Consider the following 20,207-nt stretch of genomic DNA (forward strand, 5'->3'; position numbering starts at 1 on the left):
CTTCCTGCGTTTCGTGCCATTTGGTGACCTTCTCTTGTGTTTGTGTAAAGACCCCTGCCATCCTGCCATCTCCTGAATCTTCCTTTTCCCTTCCGTTCTGCTCAGGTTCTGGATGCATACAGAGATCTCCCGCAGCACCTCTTGAACTGCCTGTCGACCAACCACTTGTGCCCTGCCGCCTCCGATTTGTACAAAACGATCCTCCAGCTGCAGCGCAAAGTTTGGGCCGAGAGGCGGGAGCAGGTCCCAGAGGAAGAGCTGGCTCGGGAGTGGGGCTGCTGCTGGCTTGCGGTCCTCTCCAGTGCCTTGACCTCTCCCTCCCCTTCCCTCCAGAGCAACGCCTCCAACTACCTCCTGGGCTGGACCTTGCGAGTTTTCCCAGCCTCTTACTCTTTGTTGGACGAGAGTTTTAGGAGCAGGGAGCCCTCTAAGTTGCGGGCCTGGGTTGCCTTGCTGAATGCCCAGAGGACCATCTCAGGGGCCTTCCCCTCCAATGCGGAGACCCTCCAAAGGCTCCCCTCCTGCCTCTTCTCCAAGGAGGACAACGTCCGCTTGGCGGCGCTGAGCCTCCTCTGCTCCGCCCCCAGGACCAACCAGGCTTTGTCCGAGATGGAGGCCCGGCTCCTGAAGGAAGCTTTGCCGCTGAGCTTGAACTGCGATTCCTCGTCCTTCCGGCAGCTCCTCCAAACCATGGTTAAGAAGGCCCTGGTCAGGCTGAGGGACAGCTCTCTTGCCCTGCTACGGAAGCAGGAATCGGACAAGAAGGAACGCTGTGGTGGGAAGGATCCGGAAATGGCTTTGAAGCAAACCGTAGGTGAGTTGACCCATTCTCCACACACCTGTTGTGAGAACGGGATTCCAGACCAAATGGGCCCCCTGCTCATCTCACGTTTTTAAATACAGTGGTACCTCGGGTTACATACGCTTCAGGTTACAGACTCCGCTAACCCAAAAATAGTACCTCGGGTTAAGAACTTTGCTTCAGGATGAGAAATCGTGCTCCGGCGGCGCAGCGACAGCGGGAGGCCCTGTTAGCTAAAGTGGTGCTTCAGGTTAAGAACAGTTTCAGGTTAAGAACGAACCTCCGGATTTCTGTTCTCAACCTGAAGCAAAGTTCTTAACCTGAAGCACTATTTCTGGGTCAGCGAAGTCTGTAACCTGAAGTGTATGTAACCTGAAACGTATTGTCAGGGAACTGCCATCGGAGCCAGAGGGAGAGGGAGGGCTCCAGAGGGATGCCGGAGAGCGTCCCGGGAGGGAGAGAAGCAGCACGTCTTCTGGGGAAGGAAATCAGCGTAGCACCAGTGGAGAAGGGGGACAGATGGGGGAATCGGCGAGGTGGCTCCAAGACTCCTCGCCGGGGACCAGTGGGGAGAGCGCGGGTCCTCCGATGCCCACACCCTCCCTGCGCAGAAGGCTTCCGCGCAGGGAAAGTAGGCGGAGACTAGGCGTCAAAGAACTTTTATGCTGGAAGAAGTTCAAGAAACGCCCACTAACGGATTCTGCCAGCGACTGAGACAGCCACGGGCGCGTGGCTGTCCAGACAGAAAGGGTTCACTCAGGCAACCAACCAAGGGTGGCGCCGATTTACACACAAGCAACCCCTATAACCATTACACATATGTAACCCGAGGTACCACTGTACTTCTTCTGATTTCCAATTTTTTAATTTCCAATTGGAAATTGGATTGCAACCCTCTTTTCTTAGGCTGCCCTCTGCCGGAGAAGGTAAACCAATGTTTGTGATGTGGTGCGTTTCTCCTTCGCTTTCTTCTCCTGATGACTTCCGAGCTTTCCTGTGTCCCTGCCTGTCAAGGATTGGGCAGAGGAGGAATGGTGGAGACCACCTCCCCATCCTGACCCTTCCAGAGAGGAGGAAGAGGAAGACAGTATAGATTTACAACAGTGGTTTGTGTGAGGTCACAGCTCAGAGGCAGATGTGGGGGAAAGTTGGGAAATAATAGGCGAGCCGGAACAACACCCTGCTGACACGTTGTCATTAGAAAGAATCCCAGACCCACCATCTCCCAGAACCCGGCGAGCCTTAAAAGTAGGAGAGCAAAGAGCTCAAAGACAGAGGGAAGGTAGCAGCACCCGTAGAGGAGATGAATGAGGAAGTGGGAGAGACGGGAGTGGAGATTCACTCGGGACAATGCCATTATCCAAGAGGCTGAGTTCTATATCCTCTCTCTGTAATATTGAAATATAAAAGGATGGTAAGAAACTTTCCCTTGTCTTAATCCTTTTCCTGGGCAACCAGCCGGGAGCCGCTGACAGCATCCTGACACTCTGTTTCCAGAAGTGGCTTTCACATTGGTTAGTTAGGGGGATGTCAGGAGAACAGAACAGCCTGCCTTGTGAATGTAGTCTTGCTCAAATCGTCTTGTTAATGGCGCAGGAACCCAGCATGGCTAATGTTGGGGAGAGAGACTTTGTGCTGGACACCAGGCAATGGCTTTTTCCACCTTCCTTGCCCAGCCCTAGAAGCCTTTGCCAGACCATGACTCTAGAGACAGCAGAAGCAGCTGGGAAAAGAGGAGTTAAGGGATATTTTTTTTAATAAAAATTATATTATTTTGCTTCTTAGCTTGTATTGTGTTATTTCATGCGCTGCGACTTGCTGTTATTTTTTATTGATTATAGTTTAGAAAGGGCAGGTAGCAGCACCCATAGAGGAGATGAATGAGGAAGTGTGAGAGACGGGGGTGGAGATTCACTCGGGACAATGCCATTATCCAAGAGGCTGGGTTCTATAGCCTCTCTCTGTAAAGTTTGAAATAAAAAAGGACTGCAAGAAACTTTCCCTTGTCTTTATACTTTCCCTACAACCATCCGGGAACTGCTGACAGCATCCTGACACCCCCTCATTAAAAATCTATTTCCCACCGTAGATTTCGTTGAGTGGCTGCTGCAGCTGTGCATCTCCTCCTTGACGTCAGGCTCCAACTTCCAGAGGAGGAAAACCGCCCTTCTTCTCCTGGCGGCCATCATGGAGACCTGCACAGACACCTGGAGCCCGGAGAGAAAAAAGGGGCAGCCTCCTCGTATGTTGATGGGGAGCCTATGGGCTTGTGGACGTTTCTTGGTCTCCAGTTCCTATCAGACCCAGCCAGCAGGGCCAAATGGTCTGGGATGATGTGAGCTGGAGTCCAACAGCATTTGGAGGACCTCAGGTTCTTCCTCTCTATTTTATGATCTCCTACCTGCCCTGCAAGGGACGCGGGTGGCACTGTGGGTTAAACCACAGAGCCTAGGGCTTGCTGATCAGAAGGTTGGCGGTTCGAATCCCCGTGACGGGGTGAGCTCCCGTTGCTCGGTCCCTGCTCCTGCCAACCTAGCATTTCCAAAGCACGTCAAAGTGCAAGTAGATAAATAGGTACCGCTCTGGCAGGAAGGTAAACAGCATTTCCGTGTGCTGCTCTGGTTCGCCAGAAGCAGCTTAGTCATGCTGGCCACATGACCCGGAAGCTGTACACCAGCTCCCTCGGCCAGTAAAGCGAGATGAGCGCCACAACCCCAGAGTTGGTCACGACTGGACCTAATGGTCAGGGGTCCCTTTACCTGTCCTGGCATTCCATGGGACAGGGCACTAATGCCTGGCGGAAGTTTCAGAACCACGGAGAGCTCCAAGCGAGCCAGAAACCAAACTCAGCCATTTCAAGCATTTGCTCCCACTCCTCTGCCCCCTTTCTGGAGAACTTAGTTTCTTAAAGCTTGGTTATCTAATTTTACTTCATAAAAATTATTCCGTGCAGATAAAGAAATAGTACTTCCTCATGCAGTACAGTTAAAAATGTGGCATCCACTCCCAAAGGAGGCAGTGGTGGCCGCAAACTTGGATGCCTTGAAAAAAAGAATTAGGCAAATTCCTGGGATAGCTCAGTCGGTAGAACATGAGACTCCAAATCTGAGGATTGTGGGTTGGAACCTCACGTTTGGCAAAAGATTCCTGCGTTTCAGGGGGCTGGACTAGATGACCCTTGTGGTCCCTTTCCAACTATGATTCTATGATAATTCGTGGAGGAGAAGGCTATCAGTGATCACGATGGCTGTGTTTTACCTCCATTAACCAGAGGCAGTAATGCTTCTAAACCCCAAGAAAGCAACTCCAAACAGTCTAGTCTGGCACCAGTTCTTTAGAGGGAAGAGCGTGCATTTGGGGGAAATGTTCCTGTTATAGTCCTTAAGGTTTCTCCTTGATTTCTACCCCCACCCCCCGTACTCTGCAGGCAATATGGCTGCGCTACTGAGCTGGGCAAGAAGCAAAGGCTGCTGGGACTTTTTCTCGAGAAGCAATACATTGGCACTGCTGAGCTGCTTGCAGGACAGCACAAACGAGGTACGTCGTCCACCCATCGTCCCATGACTCCTGGGCATGTTTGTCTGTGAATGGCAAGAATTTATAAGTGGGGGTGGGGGGAGTCACCAGAGTAGCACTTGGAGGCACACTGGCACCACCAAGGTTGTGCCCCGAACACCCATACCCGCTCACTGGCCCCTTAATCATGAGGCAGTGAGAGTGGTACCGTCTCTCGCACGAAAAACACATAGAGCTGAAGGAGGAAGTTGGGAAAGTGACGCTCTGTCCTGCTTCCTCTTCCAACTCTATGTGCTTTTCAAGGCTCAGATTAGTTCTGCCGGATCTGACTTTACTACTAAGTGGCCAGAGGGGGTGGTCTGTGATACTTGCTCAAAAATCCAGGTGTGCCCCCCATCCTAAAAAAAAAAAGATATACGCTCAGCTTCAGAGTCTGGTGATTTTCCTTCGGCACAGTAGGAATTTTGGACCTAGCATCTTTCTTTGCACATAGGCCAAGCCAGTGTGGTGTAGTGGTTAAGAGCGGTAGTCTCGTAATCTGGTGAACCAGGTTCGATTCCCCGCTCCTCCACATGCAGCTGCTGGGTGACCTTGGGCTAGTCACACTTCTCTGAAGTCTCTCAGCCCCACTCACCTCACAGAGTGTTTGTTGTGGGGGAGGAAGGGAATGGAGAATGTTAGCCGCTTTGAGACTCCTTAGGGTAGTGATAAAGCGGGATATCAAATCCAAACTCTTCTTCTTCTGTTCTGAACATTGCCCATTGTCCTCGTTTGACTATCTCTCTCCCCCCTCTTCCATGGCAGATCCGTGATCTGGCGTCCGAGCTGCTCGTCCGCTACTTCCCACCTGCTTTCCCAGAATCCATTGCTGTGGCTCTCTTTGAACGGGCACAGGAAGCCATGTGCAGCCCCAGAGTCCCAGAGGCAGAAGCAGGAGCGGTGCTGATGAAAACCATCCTCCAGAAGTAGAATATTTGTTCTCTGAACCTTTTTTTTACGACTATTTGAGCCTTTTACAGAATTTAACCCTGTTTGGGGTTGGAAGTTTGGGAGAGCTATGAAGGAGTTTGGCTCAGGAGGCGGTGTTGGAATAGGGTTGGGCGATGTATCAATAATATCATCCCAAACTGAAATCCATATCGTGATACCGGTTTCGTAATTTTTGACCGGGCAATATATCTTGAATCATGATATGTGTGTGCGTGCACACGCTATGCAAAAATCACAATGTGGGGGAAACCATGGAGCTAGCTGATTCCTAAGAGCCAGTGTGGTGTTAAGAGCGGTAGTCTCGTAATCTGGGGAACCGGATTCGCGTCTCCACTCCTCCACCTGCAGCTGCTGGGTGACCTTGGGCCAGTCACACTTCTCTGAAGTCTCTCAGCCCCACTCACCCCACAGAGTGTTTGTTGTGGGGGAGGAAGGGAAAGGAGAATGTTAGCCGCTTTGAGACTCCTTCGGGTAGTGATAAAGCGGGATATCAAATCCAAACTCTCTTCTTCTCTTCTGTTAACTCTGCCGACTCTGCTCTCCCCTGCCTCATGTAGGGGGGCAGCGAATCACAAGAGCAGGCGCTGGCAAAAATCACAACGCAGGAAAAACCATTGAGACAGCCAGTGCATCGCTCCATAGCTCCATCCTTATTTCAGACATTGTGATATATTGGTATATCACAATGTTTAGCATGCAGTGTTCAAAACCAGATACCTCCCAGGCCTCGTGAAGGCCAGAGAGGCCTGGAAGTTTGTTTCCCAGTCTATGGCTGCCCCATCCCAGTTTGGAGTTATACTTTTGTTTGTTACTCAGCCTCTCCTTGTCCAGAATACAGACATACCTTGGAAGTCAAACGGAATCCGTTCCGGAAATCCGTTCGACTTCCGAAACATTAGGGAACCAAGGCGCAGCTTCCGATTGGCTGTAGGAATATCCTGCAGCCAATCAGAAGCTGCGGAAGCCCTGCCGGACGTTCGGCTTCCAAAAGAACATTCGATAACCGGAACAATCACTTCCGGTTTTCGATCGTTCAGGAGCCAAAATGTTCGGCTCCCAAGGCGGTTGAAAACCAAGGTACAACTGTACAGTGGTACCTCAGGTTAAGTACTTAATTCGTTCTGGAGGTCTGTTCTTAACCTGAAACTGTTCTTAACCTGAAGCACCACTTTAGCTAATGGGGCCTCCTGCTGCTGCCGTGCCGCCGGAGCCCGATTTCTGTTCTCATCCTGAAGCAAAGTTCTTAACCTGAAGCACTATTTCTGGGTTAGCAGAGTCTGTAACCTGAAGCGTATGTGACCTGAGGTACCACTGTACTTTAGTTTTTGAAGGAACAGCTGCTCTTTTCCCTCTTCTAACTACCTTCGCTGTTTTTCCTCCACCAGAACAGACAACCTTGCGTTGGAACGAATGTTGCCGGGGGCAAAGGAAGATCTGCCTGGGACATGTCTCTACCAGGCCTTCCTCAATCATCTGCTTGGCGAGTTGCGGACCCATTTCGCCAGGGCTGGCCACGACTTGTTATTGGCAGCGCACACCTCACCGATACATGGTCAGCGCCTTAGGGGTTGGGGGTTTGCTTGAAGCAGGGCAGGATTGCTTGGGAACTGAGAGAGAGGGGGAGGGATGGGGTTGCAACAGGGCCTTCTCTGTGGTGGTTCCCTGTTTATGGAATGATCTCACCTGCGACCTGCGCTTGATCCCTCTTGTTATTATCCGTTAGAAGGGATTTCTTAAAACATTCCTTTTCACCCAGGCATTGGATGGCTGAAACATACTCAGTTGCAGCCATGTAAATTTTACTCAGAGTACAAAATGGACCTAAGTTATCCACGTTCATTTCAATGGGTCTGCTTTGAGTAAGGCTCGTGTTGGATGCAACCCATTGTTTCTGGCAATGTTGGAATGAGAAGTTGTCCTAATATTTGGCTTGCTTTTAAAAATTTTTTAAAAAACATTATTTTCATTGTTTTTAATGTGTTAATGTTACTACCAGTAATAACAATTTCCTCACCGGGCCACAAAGATCACTGAATAACCTTGGGCTAGTGTTCTCTCATAGGCTACTCCTACCTCACAGGGCTGTTGTGAAAATACTGTGGGAAAACTTTTGCGTACAAAATTTAAAATTTAAGGGGAAATACCCCTATAGAGAACAGACCCCACTCCCAGAACTCATGAGGGGCATGGAATATTAACTGATGGTTGCAGGGGGACTCCTAGACCCCATTTGCACTAGACATTCAAAGCAGTGTTGCACCACGTTCACCAGTCATGGCTTCTTGCAAAGGATCCTGGGAAGTGTGGCTTGTTCAGAGTGCTGAGAGTTCTTCGGAGACGCCTCCTCCCCTCACAGAACTACAATTCCCAGAGTCCCCTGGGGAAGGAGGCAGATCTGTTAAGCCACTCTTCCCAGGATTCTCTGGGGCGAAGAAGCCATGGCTGTTGAAAGTGGTATCATACTGCTTCAAATGTATGTGCGGACGTCGCCTTAACCAGCTTGCTTTGTCCCAGCAGGGGTGATTTCTGCTCTGAGGCAATGTCTGCTGGAGGTCCCAGAGGTGGCAACCTCAATGTTGAAGCCAGAGCAGGCGGAGAGCTGGCGGCTTTTCCTTAGCAGTTTGGTGAATGCCGTGAGAGACGTCAGCAATTTGCTTTTGGGAGTGTTGCAGAGCAAGCGGCCCTCGAGCTTAGACCAGGAAGGTGAGACCAGAAAGATGCGAAACAACCACCAGCCCATTTGACTGTAAGCCTTTCTACGCAGGTCTTCAAAACAGTGTGCAGAGATCTTTATGCTCTCCCTCCACCTGGGTGGCCCACCCCATTTTTAATCACCTGTTCCCTTCCCTTCCTTCCTTGGTGCCAGTGTGGTGTAGTGGTTAGAGCAGGGGTCGGCAAGGTTTACCGGCTATGGGCCAGATCACTCCCACGGAGATCGTCCGTGGGCCAGACTGGCACAGCGCGATGTCAGAAATCGCATCTGCGCATGTCCGTGATGCTGGGAATTGCTTCTTTGCATGCCCAGATGCCAAAAATTGTGCCTGGCAGAAGCGATTTTCAGTGTCTGGACACGTGCAGACGTGATTTCCAGGATCTGCGTCTGCGCAGAAGCAATTTCCGGCGCCGCTTGGCGAGTCCCCACGCCGTGCTGCACCAGTTTAGCGCAGCACACGGGGGACTCGCTGAGCAGGCAGCTTGGTTCAGGAGCTGCTCGTGGGCCGGTAAAAGGCTTCTTCATGGACCGCATCCAGCCCATGAGCCGCACATTGCAGACCCCTGGATTAGAGTGTTAGACTAGGACCTAAATTAAAAAATTAAAAAGTTGTCCAGTAGCAGCTTTGAGACCAACTAAGTTTGTTCTGGGTATAAGCTTTCATGTGCATGCACACTTCTTCAGATGCACTGAAACAGAAGTCACCAGACCCTTATATATAGTGGGAGGGTGGGGTGGGGTTTTTCTCAAAAGTGTAGCAGGAGATGGGTAATTGACTGAATGGGTATGGTAAATCTGTTGATGACTGTTAATGACTGCAATTAGTCCTACAGGAAGAAGCAAGGGACAGTATGCAGATGACCAAAAAGCTTTAGCATATGTAATGAGAAAAGAATCCAATACCTCTAATCAGACCAGGTCTCTCCATAGTTTTCAGTTTAGTAATAAGTTGTAATTCAGCAACTTCTCTTTCAAGTCTATTTCTGAAATTCTTTGTAATAAGACAGCTGCTTTGAGATCCTGTGTTGAATGTCCTGGAAGATTGAAGTGTTCTCCTACTGGCTTCCTCTGTCTTGTGATTCCTGATTTCTGTCCATTTATCCTTGGGGACACGGGTGGCGCTGTGGGTTAAACCACAGAGCCTAGGACTTGCCAATCAGAAGGTTGGCAGTTCGAATCCCCGTGACAGGGTGAGCTCCCGTTGCTCGGTCCCTGCTCCTGCCAACCTAGCAGTTCGGAAGCACGTCAAAGGGCAAGTAGATAAATAGGTACCGCTCCACCAGGAAGGTAAATGGCGTTTCCATGCACTGCTATGGTTCACCAGAAGCTGCTTAGTCATGCTGGCCACATGACCCGGAAGCTGTACGCCGGCTCCCTCGGCCAATAAAGCGAGATGAGCGCCGCAACCCCAGAGTCGGCCACAACTGGACCTAATGGTCAGGGGTCCCTTTACCTTTATCCTTTGGCGTAGGGTTTGGCCCGTTTGTCCAATATAGAGAGCTGAAGGGCACTGTTGGCATTTGATGGCATACACAATGTTAGAAGATGAGCAATTAAATAGGCCTGTGATGGTATGTTTGATGTTGTTGAGTCCAGTGATGGTGTTGTCTGGGTGTATGTGGCAGCAGAGTTGGCATCTGGGTTTATTGCAGGCTCTGGTACCAGTGTCCATGTTAAGTCTGGTTGCTACCTACTTGAATCTAGACTAGGACCTGGGAGAATAGGGTTCAAATCCCCACTTGGGCATGAAGCTCACCTTTCAGCCTAACCTACTTCACAGGGTCGTTGTGGGGATTAAACAAGGAGAGGGGAGAACCACCTTGAGCTCTTTGGAGAAAAAAGTATTACCGTATTTTTCTCTCCATAAGACGCACCCGACCATAAGACGCACCTAGTTTTTAGAGGTGCTATGATGCTCATGTACTGCTTGTGGGCTTCTCACAGGCATTAAGCTGGCCACGGTGCTGGCCACTGTCTCTACACAGTGCCTCTCCTGCGAAACGGGAGGAGGAATGGAAGTGGCTCTGTTTCTCCCCCTGCTTCGCAGGAGAGGCACTTTGCTGAAGAGGCGCAGCTCTCCCTCTCTGCGCAGCACCCCTTCAGCGAAGCGGGAAGAGGAACAGAAGGGGCTCCCTTCCTCCTCCCAGTTCCCAGGAGAGGCACTGCGCAGCTCTCCCTCTCTGCGCAGCACCATTCGCTCCATAAGACGCACTCACATTTCCCCTTACTTTTTAGGAGGAAAAAGGTGCGTCTTATGGAGTGAAAAATACGGTATATCAAGGCAGTATATTCATAAAATAATTCATCCGGTCTCACTCACCATCCATTTCACTTAATCACTGCAGCTATTCATGACCTCATACATCATCTTTATCATCCCTATTTTATCTACCTTAAACCGCTTTTGAAATCTTCCAGATAACTGGCGGTCCGTTAATTGCATCGGGTCTCCTATGAGTAGGAGTTAGTTGGTACATATCCCAACCATGCACGAAGCTCATTGGTTGTGCTCTCTCTCCCAATCTAGCCCCTACCTTGCAAGGTTGTAGCGAAGATGAAATGGAAGAAGAACTGTGTGTTCCAGTTGGAACTCTTTAGGGAGAGGCGAGATATAAAGATAATGGATGAATCAATTTAAAAGACGTTACCAGATGGTGTCATAACCATGGCTAGTAAGAGTCTTGCCTGGGGAGTTGATTTGATGAGATAAGCAGCTCAGTTAAACCCCCTTCACACACACACCCAGAGCCATGGTCCTTATCCAGTTCAGCTCTCCTGCACCAATGGAGGCGTTAAATTTTAAAAGGAGGACTTGCTCACAAATTTATTGACAGCTGCACAAATTATTATTACTATATCCAGAAAGTGGAAGGGGCAAGTAGAATATAAAATGGAAGAATGGTATAAAGAGGAGTGGGATATAGCTGTTAATATGCAGGAGAAATGATTCTGAGGAGATATGGAAGGTGTTTGTGGAATTTGTACTGTTAAAACAGAAAGGGGGTCAAACCATCACAAGAGGTGTTGACATTTTGGGAGGTTGGGTAGTTACAATGGAATGGTCTTGGGGTGGGGTGCACATTTTTATTCTTATTTATTTACGATGATTACTTTGTCAGAAATAAATAAATCGGGTTTCTACTGTGTTTTAAATGTATAACTTGGCTGCTGTTTCTCCATATTCTTAACACAACTTCCTAACCCCTTCTTGGTTTTATTGCAGCTGCAGCTCCTTCATTTGCAGACATGGGGAATGCGATCAGTTTCCTTATCCATGTGGGGAAGGATCCTGGGCTCCCTAATGAGGACGATTCAGTTCTACTCTCGGAAGAGCACAGTCTGATCCTGACCTGTTGCTGGGTCTCAGTGAAAGTGAGCAGTTTTGAGAGTGTTTCACGTTTTTAAACATGGCAGGGGCTGGGGGTGGGGAGTTGGGTTAAATTCGTAGCTGATGGTGGGCACCTCCAACATCAGTTGACTGAGCTGGCTCGACAGCTGGAAATGTTCTGTTTCTCAGGGAACTAAACCGTTTGCAGGCCGGTTTCTGTGAGGGAAAGGGACATGGTCAGTTTGGCTGGGGTCGAAACCACAGAGAGAAACGAGCCAGGGAGAGGTCCCAGTACGTTGTGAAGTTAAGCAACAAGGAGCCAGGAGGCAGGAGAGCCGATAGCACCATGGAGAGTAACAAACTGACTCAAAAAAGAAATCTAAAGAAAGGGAGAGACGAATAAGGCTTAAGGAATAGGACAGAGAGGAGCGAAATTGAAGCATGGTGGGGCTAATGGAAAATAGGCTTTGAAGGAACTTCACAGCACTTTAAACAAGGAGTGAGTGTTTCCTACAGGGGTGGGAGACAGGTGAGGGGAGAGACTCCATCAGGCAAGGCCTCTTTCCACCTGCCTTGCCGCACACTCTAGTCTCTGCTTCTCACTTTGTATTGTATTGTTTTATGTACTGTGGCTTGCCGTTGTTTTATTGATTATACAGTGGTATCCGTTCCGGAGGCCCGTTCGCAACATGAAAAGAGCACAACCCACAGCGGCGCGCCTGCGCACGCGCGGGTTGCAATTCGCCACTTCTGCACATGCGCGTGCCGTTATTTTGCGCTTCTGCGCATGTGCGAGCGGTGAAACCCGGAAGTAACCCTTTCCGGTACTTCCGGGTCGCCACAGGACGTAACCTGAAAGAACGTAACATGAAGCAAACGTAACATGAGGTATGACTGTACAGTGGTACCCCGCAAGACGAACGCCTCGGAAGACGAAAAACTCACTAGACGAAGGAGCTTTTCGTTTTCTTAGCCGCTTCGCAAGACGCATTTCCCTATGGGCTTGCTTCGCAAAACGAAGCTTGCCCCGCAAGCTCCGGGGATAGCGGGGAAGCGCAGCGCGTCTTCCCCGCTGTCCCCAGACCTCTTTTGAAGCAAGGGGCGGCGGGGAGAAGATCGCTTCTCCCCGTTGCCAGCTCCGCAATCTCCCCGGACCCCTTTTGAACCAAGGGGCGGCAACGGGGAGAAGCGATCTTCTCCCCTCCAAGAAGCGATCTTCTCCTCTCCCGGACCCCTTTTGAACCAAGGGGCGGCAACGGGGAGAAGCGATCTTCTCCCCTCCAAGAAGCGATCTTCTCCTCTCCCGGACCCCTTTTGAACCAAGGGGCGGCAACGGGGAGAAGCGATTCTCCCCGCTGCCCCTTCCCTTGCTTTAAACAGGTCTGGGGACAGAGGGGAAGGCGCGCACGCCTTCCCCTCTGTCCCCGGAGATTGCGGGGCAGGCAACGGGGAGAAGCAATCTTCTCCCCGCTGCCCCTTGCTTTAAAACAGGTCCAGGGACAGAGGGGAAGGTGCGCGGCGCTTCCCCTCTGTCCCCGGACGGTCTCCATAGGAACGCATTGATTGATTTTCAATGCATTCCTATGGGAAACCGTGCTTCGCAAGACGAAAAACTCGCAAGAAGAAAAAACTTGCGGAACGAATTAATTTCGTCTTGCGAGGCACCACTGTAGTTTAGAAATTCTTTATTGTAACTGCTGAGTGGATTTCTGTTTAACTTTTATATGTTATTATTATTATTATTTAATACTATTCTAATGATGAATACTATTCTGAATTTTACTTTTTTATATGTTACCTATTTTAAAGTTATGTTTTATTATCACATTTTTGTATTGCATTAGATTGTTATAAGATGTACATTTTTTGTTTCTTCAGCTTGTGAACTGCCTTGAGTATTGTAAGATAGAAAGATGGTATACAAATTAAAAATGATGATAAGGAGGAGGAGTATTAAGGAGGCTGATCAGGGAGCTGAAAAAAGTAGGACGAAGCAGGGGACCAGCTGAAAGGGGCCACTGAGGACCATAAAGCTTAGATGCATTGGACGCATCCCCAACAAAAGAGAAGAGAGGGCTCCCTTATTCGTCAGACTTCTCCCCTCCCAATCTCACAAATTCTATTCTTTTTAACTACCAAGGAAATCGGGCTGCTTTTGGGAGGCCTGGCAGAGAAGATTCTGCCCCTTGAGCCCCCGGCAGGCTGTCTTCTGCCGCTCCAGGTTGTAAAGATGGCTGCCAAGGCGTTCCAGGAAATCTTGCTGACGTGCCGCCATTGGGTAAGGCTGTCTTCCTGCTGGTACAGCTGAAGTCAAAACGGGCTCTTCAAAGCCTTGCTTAGATTCGTGTTTTGTACGTTTACAAGTGTCTTATAGCAGCAGCAGAGCACGCAGCACCAGTTGCTGGTAGCTGCCATTTTGTTTCACCCCAGAATGCCTCAATTCGGTGTAATTCTGGGGGGGGGGTTGGGGTGTGTGGAGAGGTGGATACAGCCAAAAATAGGGGCTGCCGTGCTTTTTGTGCTGTCTGCCATTGTGCCCCTCAATATACTCCCTGGTCACATCCTTTATGAATACAAATGGCTTCCCCCCAAAGAATTCTGGGGACTTTGTTAAGGGTTCGGGGGGCGGACCATAGCTCTGTGATGGGCGAGCGACACATTTCCCACGAGTCTTTGGAGGAAGCCAGTTACATTAAATGTATGATGTATACTGTGACCCTTAATTAACAAGGCTGGTTTGGGGCATTGGGGGGAAAGCAAAATGGTGGTCGCTAACAACGGCTGTGAATGTCAGCTCCGGCTTCTGCTGGAGGCAGCTGGCATTTCAGGAGGCCTGTTAGATCCTTGCACCCAAAAAAATAAATAAGTTGTAGCATATTCATTGCTGTACACCACCCTGATGTTCCTGGGAGTTGTAGTTTGTTAAGGGTCCTGAGAGCTGTTAGGAGATCCCTAACAGAGTCGCAATTCCCAAAGTTCCCTGTGATGAAGGATGGATTGTTAAATCACTCTGGGAAGTATAGTTCTGATAGGGGAATAAAGGTAAAGGGACCCCTGACCATTAGGTCCAGTCGTGACCGACTCTGGGGTTGTGGCTCTCATCTCACTTTATTGGCCGAGGGAGCCAGCATACAGCTTCTGGGTCATGTGGCCAGCATGGCTAAGCCGCTTCTGGAAGCGCCGTTTACCTTCCCACCAGAGCAGTACCTATTTATCTACTTGCACTGGCATGCTTTCGAACTGCTAGGTGGGCAGGAGCAGGGACCGAGCAACGGGAGCTCACCCCGTCACGGGGATTCGAACCGCCGACCTTCTGATCAGCAAGTCCCAGGCTCTGTGGTTTAACCCACAGCGCCACCCACGTCCCTCTGAATAGGAGCTTCCTAACGACTCTCAGCACCCTTAACAACTACAACTCCCAGGATATTTTGGAGGAAGCTGTGACTGTTTAAAGTGGTATCATATTGCTTTAATATAAGATGTAGATGTGGCCTTATTTTGTCCCCTCTCCTTTTTATCCTCTCGCTTTCCACATGTCTCAAGTTTCTTTATCGGTATTGCCTGGATTTTTAAGGTTGTCCATTGGCAGCCTTCTACTGACCAGTAAGGGAGCTGACTCGTTCGTTTTATTCTCTCTAGGGAGCAGTGGAAGGCTGCAGCCTGGGATTCACGAAATTCTGTGCTGCTTTGCTAAGTCACCCGGACCCAGAGCTCCAGGATATACCAAGGACAGCGCTGGAGCAGGTACCTTGACTGTTAAACATCCCATCTAGGTTAAAAACATAGGAAGCTGCTTTATACTGAGTCAGACCACTGGTCCACCTTGTGCAGTCTTGTATGCACTGACTGGCAGTAGCTCCATAATAATAATAATAATAATAATAGTAATAATAATTTATTACTTATACCCTGCCCATCTGGCCGGGCCTCCCCAGCCACTCTGGGTGGCTCCCAACAGAATATTAAAAACACAAGGAAACATCAAACGTTAAAAATTTCCCTAAACCTTCAGATTTCTTCTAAAAATCAGATAGTTGTTTATTTCCTTGACATCTGATGGGAGGACGTTCCACAGGGAGGGAGCCACCACTGAGAAGGTCCTCTGCCAGGTTCCCTCTAACTTCACCTCTAGGGAACTGCCAGTAGGCCCTCAGAGCTGGACTTCAGTGTCCGGGCTGAACGATAGGGTGGAGACGCTCCTTCAGGAATACTGGGCCAAGGCTGTTTAGGGCTTGAAAGGTCAGCACCAACACTTTGAATTGTGCTCAGAAACATACGCTTCAGGGTTTCAAACAGAGAGCATGCAAAGAGATGTTCTGCCACCGAGCTATGTCCCTTCCCCTTTTTTTAAAAAAGAGTGAGAGTAAGATTCTAGTCCTCATGGTTCATATTAAAATGCTGCATTCAATAGAAACGGGAGGGGCTGCCTGATATGGAGTCAGGCCTTGGTCCATTCATTACTGTCTACATTTAACTGGCAGTGAATCTCCAGACAACGTTTTTCCCAGCCCTCCCAGGAGATGCCGGGAATCGAACCTGGGACTTTCTGCCTGCAGAGCAGATGGTCCACCACTGAGCTGTGCCTCTTTGCCTTGGAAGACACAGGTTGGCCAACCTATATATTGCCTGTGTCCCACCTCTTCCTTTCTTTGCCTCTAACCCCAACACTTAACCAGGACAAGGCATGGTTACATGTGCTCCCGCGCGGTGTTTTTGGCTCCCATAATCCCTGACCATTGGCCATGCTAGCTCTGGCTGATGGGATTTGTAGCCTGAAACCACCCTGGCCGCCCCTGAAACTAGGGTCTATCCTAGACCCAAACCAATGGCTTCAAGCTACAAGAATGGAGATTCTGACTAAACACCAGGGAAAAAACTTTCTTATATAATATAACAATAATTTATTATTTATACCCTGCCCATCTGACTGGGTCTCCCCAGCCACTCTGGGCGGCTTCCAACCAAATATCAAAAACAATTCAGCGTCAGACATTAAAAACTTCCCTAAACAGGACCGCCTTCAGGTGTCTTTTAAAAGTAAAATAGTTGTTTATTGCCTTGACATCTGCTGGGAGGGCGTTCCACAGGACAGGCGTCACTACCAAGAGGGCCCTCTGCCTGGTTCCCTGTAACCTCACTTCTCACAGTGAGGGAACTACCAGAAGGCCCTCGGTGCTGGATCTCAGTGTCTGGGCTGAATGATGGGGGTGGAGATGCTCCTTCGGGTATACAGGGCCAAGGCCGTTTAGGGCTTGAAAGGTCAGCACCAACACTGAATTGTGCTCAGAAACGTACTGGGAGCCAGTGAAGATCTATCAGGGCCGGTGTTATATGGTCTCGGCGGCCACTCCCAGTCACCAGTCTAGCTGCCGCATTCTGGATTAATCGTAGTTTCCGGGTCACCTTCAAAGGTAGCCCTACGTAGAGCGCATTGCAGTAGTCCAAGCGGGAGATAACCAGAGCATGCACCACTCTGGCAAGACAGTTCGCGGGCAAGTAGGGTCTCAGCCTGCGTACCAGATAGAGCTGGTAAACAGCTGCCCTGGACATAGAATTACAATAAGAATAGTTCCGACAGTGGAATGGTCTCCTTCAGGAGGTGGTGGTCTTTCCTTCCTTGGAGGCTTCTAAGTAGAGGTTGGATGGCCATCTGTCATGGATGCTTAGCCTGACATGACCTGCATTGCGGGGGGTTGGACTAGATGACCCTTGGGTCCCTTCCAACTCTACAATTCTGTGATTCTATCCCTGAACTACCTCCACGTTCAGAGGCAGCAGTGCTGCTGAGTTCCAGTTTTCTGGGAACCACAGGAGAGGACAGTGCTGTGGTCCTCAGGTCTTCTGGGCTTCCCTGACAACATCAGGCACATCGCGGCCTGTTTTGGGGTCATTTAACCACTTGTCAACTGGGTTGAGGGGGCTTCTTTTTCTTTCCAGGGTTTGGCTTTGTTAAGCAGCCCCAGGAACTGCTCCATCACCCGCAGGGCAGCTGGCTTCCCCATGCTGTTCCTGTGCATTGTGGTTGGGGAAGACCCCTCCAAGACGCGTCCTCTCCTGGCGAACTGCGTTCAGAGGCTGCTGGCTTTAGCCGGTGAGCCTCTCCCCGGAGATTGGGACCAGACGGTGGACTTGCCTCAGGTAAAAGAGAACAAGTAATGGAAGGTCAAAGAATGGCGGGCAGGTTTTTGGCAGGGCAGAATCTGTTCATTGATTTCATCACTAGCCAGGAACCTGGAAGGGTCAGTTCCAAGTAAACAGAAAACAGTTTGGCCTTTTTACAGTATCAGTCAAAGAGGGGTTAGATGGAGTAAGAAAAATTGAAATGTGGATCACAGTAATGGAGTAATTGAGAGCCAGTGTGGTGTAGTGGTTAAGAGTGGTAGATTCGTAATCTGGGGAACCGGGTTCGCATCTCCGCTCCTCCACACGCAGCTGCTGGGTGACCTTGGGCTAGTCACACTTTTCTGAAGTCTCTCAGCCCCACTCACCTCACAGAGTGTTTGTTGTGGGGGAGGAAGGGAAAGGAGAAGGTTAGCCGCTTTGAGACTCCTTCGGGTAGCGATAAAGTGGGATATCAAATCCAAACTCTTCTTCTTCTAATTAGTTTTGATTTATAGATCACAAAGGACACCCTAAAAGAGAAATTACTCAATTGAATACCTCAGTGGTACCTCAGTTGTCGAATGTAATCCGTTCCGGAAGACCATTCGACTTCCAAAACGTTTGACAACCAAGGCGCAGTGGGGCAGTCGGCAAAATCCATTGAGAAAATGGAGAAATGCACCTCAGAAGCCGCTTGAACTTCCAAGGCGTGTTCAAAAACAGAAGCATTCACTTCCGATTTCTGGCGTTCGAAAACTGAAACTTTCGGCTTCTGAAGCATTTGACAACCGAGGTACCACTGTACTATGTTGAACAGAAGATTTGTAAAATATATTGTGTTTTAAATATCCTGAATCCTGAGGTGCTGTTCACGGATGGGAGGAAAGTAATTTGTGTCTGAATATAAAAGGTCCAGTCGTGACCGACTCTGTGGTTGCGGCGCTCATCTCGTTTATTGGCTGAGGAAGCTGGTGTACAGCTCCCGGGTCATGTGGCCAGCATGACTAAGCCGCTTATGGCGAACCAGAGCAGCGCACGGAAACGCCGTTTACCTTCCCACCGGAGCAGTACCTATTTATCTACTTGCACTTTGAGGTGCTTTCGAACTGATAGGTTGGCAGGAGCAGGGGCCGAGTCACCCCGTCGCGGGATTCGAACCGCTGACCTTCTGATCGGCAAGTCCTAGGCTCTGTGGTTTAACCCACAGCGCCACCTGCATCCCGTCTGTATATATATTTATACCCTAATTGACATTGCTTTCGGTCTTGAACATTAAAAAACAAAATGAAGCGCAGGAGATTATACGCATAGATGCTGAGCGAATAATAAAACCCAGTTTTGTTTTTAAGGTGAGGGAGCCGAACGCCCAACACCCAGAAAAGTAATTTTTAAAATGTTGTGTTTCTTTTGTAGCCCCAGAAGGGGTCCTGGGCCCGATTCACTTAGGAAGGATGTTAGTAGCTGCTGGTGTGGTGGAACAGAGCAGCACTGCTAACATGGCACCACTGCAGGTTCCCTGAATGTTAAGCTGCTAAACAACCTCTCTTCCTTTTTCCTGCACAGGTTTCGGCTCTCCACGTGCTGCAGACCCTGGTCCGTGGCTCCGGTCTTGGCACAGCCCTGAACCAGTACGTTACGTCCATGGTGGTGTTATTTCTCGAGGCGCTCCGCTCCCCCAGCTGGGCCATGAGAAACGCAGCCATCCAGCTCTTTGGTAGGCAGTTCTCTTCCCATTACCCCAGGGGTGAGAGCTCCGTAGGACCCTCGTACCTACGGGACCGCCTCTCCTGGTATGTCCCACAGAGAAACTTACGGTCTTCAAATAAAAACATCTTGAAGGTCCCAGGCCACAGAGAGGTTAGGTTGGCCTCAACCAGAGCCAGGGCTTTTTCGGCTGTGGCTCCAATCTGGTGCAACGCTCTGTCACAAGAGTCTAGGGCCCTGTGGGACTTGACATCTTTCCGCAGGGCCTGCAAGACAGAGCTGTTCCACCAGGCCTTTGGTCAGGGTGCAGCCTGACTCCCTCCTTTGGCAATCTTCACAGAACTTTAGCCTAATGGTTGCCATCAATTTGAGTTGAATTAATTTTATAATGAAATGATTTTAGAATGTTGTACTATTTTATTGTTGTTAGCCACCCTGAGCCCGGCTTCGGCTGGGGAGGGCGGGATATAAATAAAATTTATTATTATTATTATTATTATTATTATTATTATTATTATTATTGGCTGCGCTGTCAGCCTCCCAAGGCCCACAGCCCCACTCAGCTGTGAAGCTCGCTGGGTGATGACCTTGGGCCAGCCCATTGCCTCCCGGCCTGTTCTACCTTGCAGGGTTGTTGTTTGAATTAAATACAGAGGGGTGAGTGGGGAACCACGTACACCACCTTGAGCTCCTTGAAGGAAAGAGGGAGTGTAAATGCAATTTTAAAAATTAATGAAATACGTCAGGACCACATTTCTTCTGCACATACTTATAGCCAGAGATAGGATAGGCAGACAGGCTGCAGCCTTTTCCATCAGGTCAAATGGGGCACTGCCCCACTGACCTGTCTTAAAAAAAAAAATTATTATTATTATTATTGTACTTATTCAACGATATGCAAAAATACATACCCATTACAAATTATTATTTTTATAATATACTGAGATAAAACAGCTACTTAGTCTAAAAGAGAACAAAGTCAGAAGACAAGGCAAGGAGGGGAGAAATCTAAAGGAAGTGAGAGAAAAGGAAAAGAAAGAAAACTAAAGGAG

The 20,207-nt window shown here is 49.3% G+C and overlaps 1 protein-coding gene across 9 annotated transcripts in view; it reads left to right on the plus strand.

Moving 5' to 3' along the window:
* Nucleotides 1-20,207, plus strand: part of LOC128403894 (thyroid adenoma-associated protein homolog) — a 74,156-nt gene that overhangs the window by 25,205 nt on the left and 28,744 nt on the right. For 7 of the 9 annotated variants that reach the window (XR_008328019.1, XM_053369040.1, XM_053369045.1 and 4 more), the window contains 11 exons: nt 106-814; nt 2,892-3,044; nt 4,230-4,339; nt 5,123-5,283; nt 6,694-6,860; nt 7,826-8,011; nt 11,245-11,393; nt 13,490-13,627; nt 14,989-15,093; nt 17,287-17,487; nt 19,015-19,165. Coding sequence is in view for 8 of the 9 variants with exons in the window: in XM_053369040.1 (XP_053225015.1) it covers nt 106-814; nt 2,892-3,044; nt 4,230-4,339; nt 5,123-5,283; nt 6,694-6,860; nt 7,826-8,011; nt 11,245-11,393; nt 13,490-13,627; nt 14,989-15,093; nt 17,287-17,487; nt 19,015-19,165 (2,230 nt within the window). In the remaining variant the exon portion in view is untranslated. The remainder of the gene's footprint in view (nt 1-105; nt 815-2,891; nt 3,045-4,229; nt 4,340-5,122; nt 5,284-6,693; nt 6,861-7,825; nt 8,012-11,244; nt 11,394-13,489; nt 13,628-14,988; nt 15,094-17,286; nt 17,488-19,014; nt 19,166-20,207) is intronic. The other 2 variants (XM_053369044.1, XM_053369043.1) reach the window with 2 other exon arrangements.

This window comes from Podarcis raffonei, chromosome 16, assembly GCF_027172205.1.
Source record: "Podarcis raffonei isolate rPodRaf1 chromosome 16, rPodRaf1.pri, whole genome shotgun sequence".
NCBI classification, from domain to species: Eukaryota; Metazoa; Chordata; class Lepidosauria; order Squamata; family Lacertidae; genus Podarcis; species Podarcis raffonei.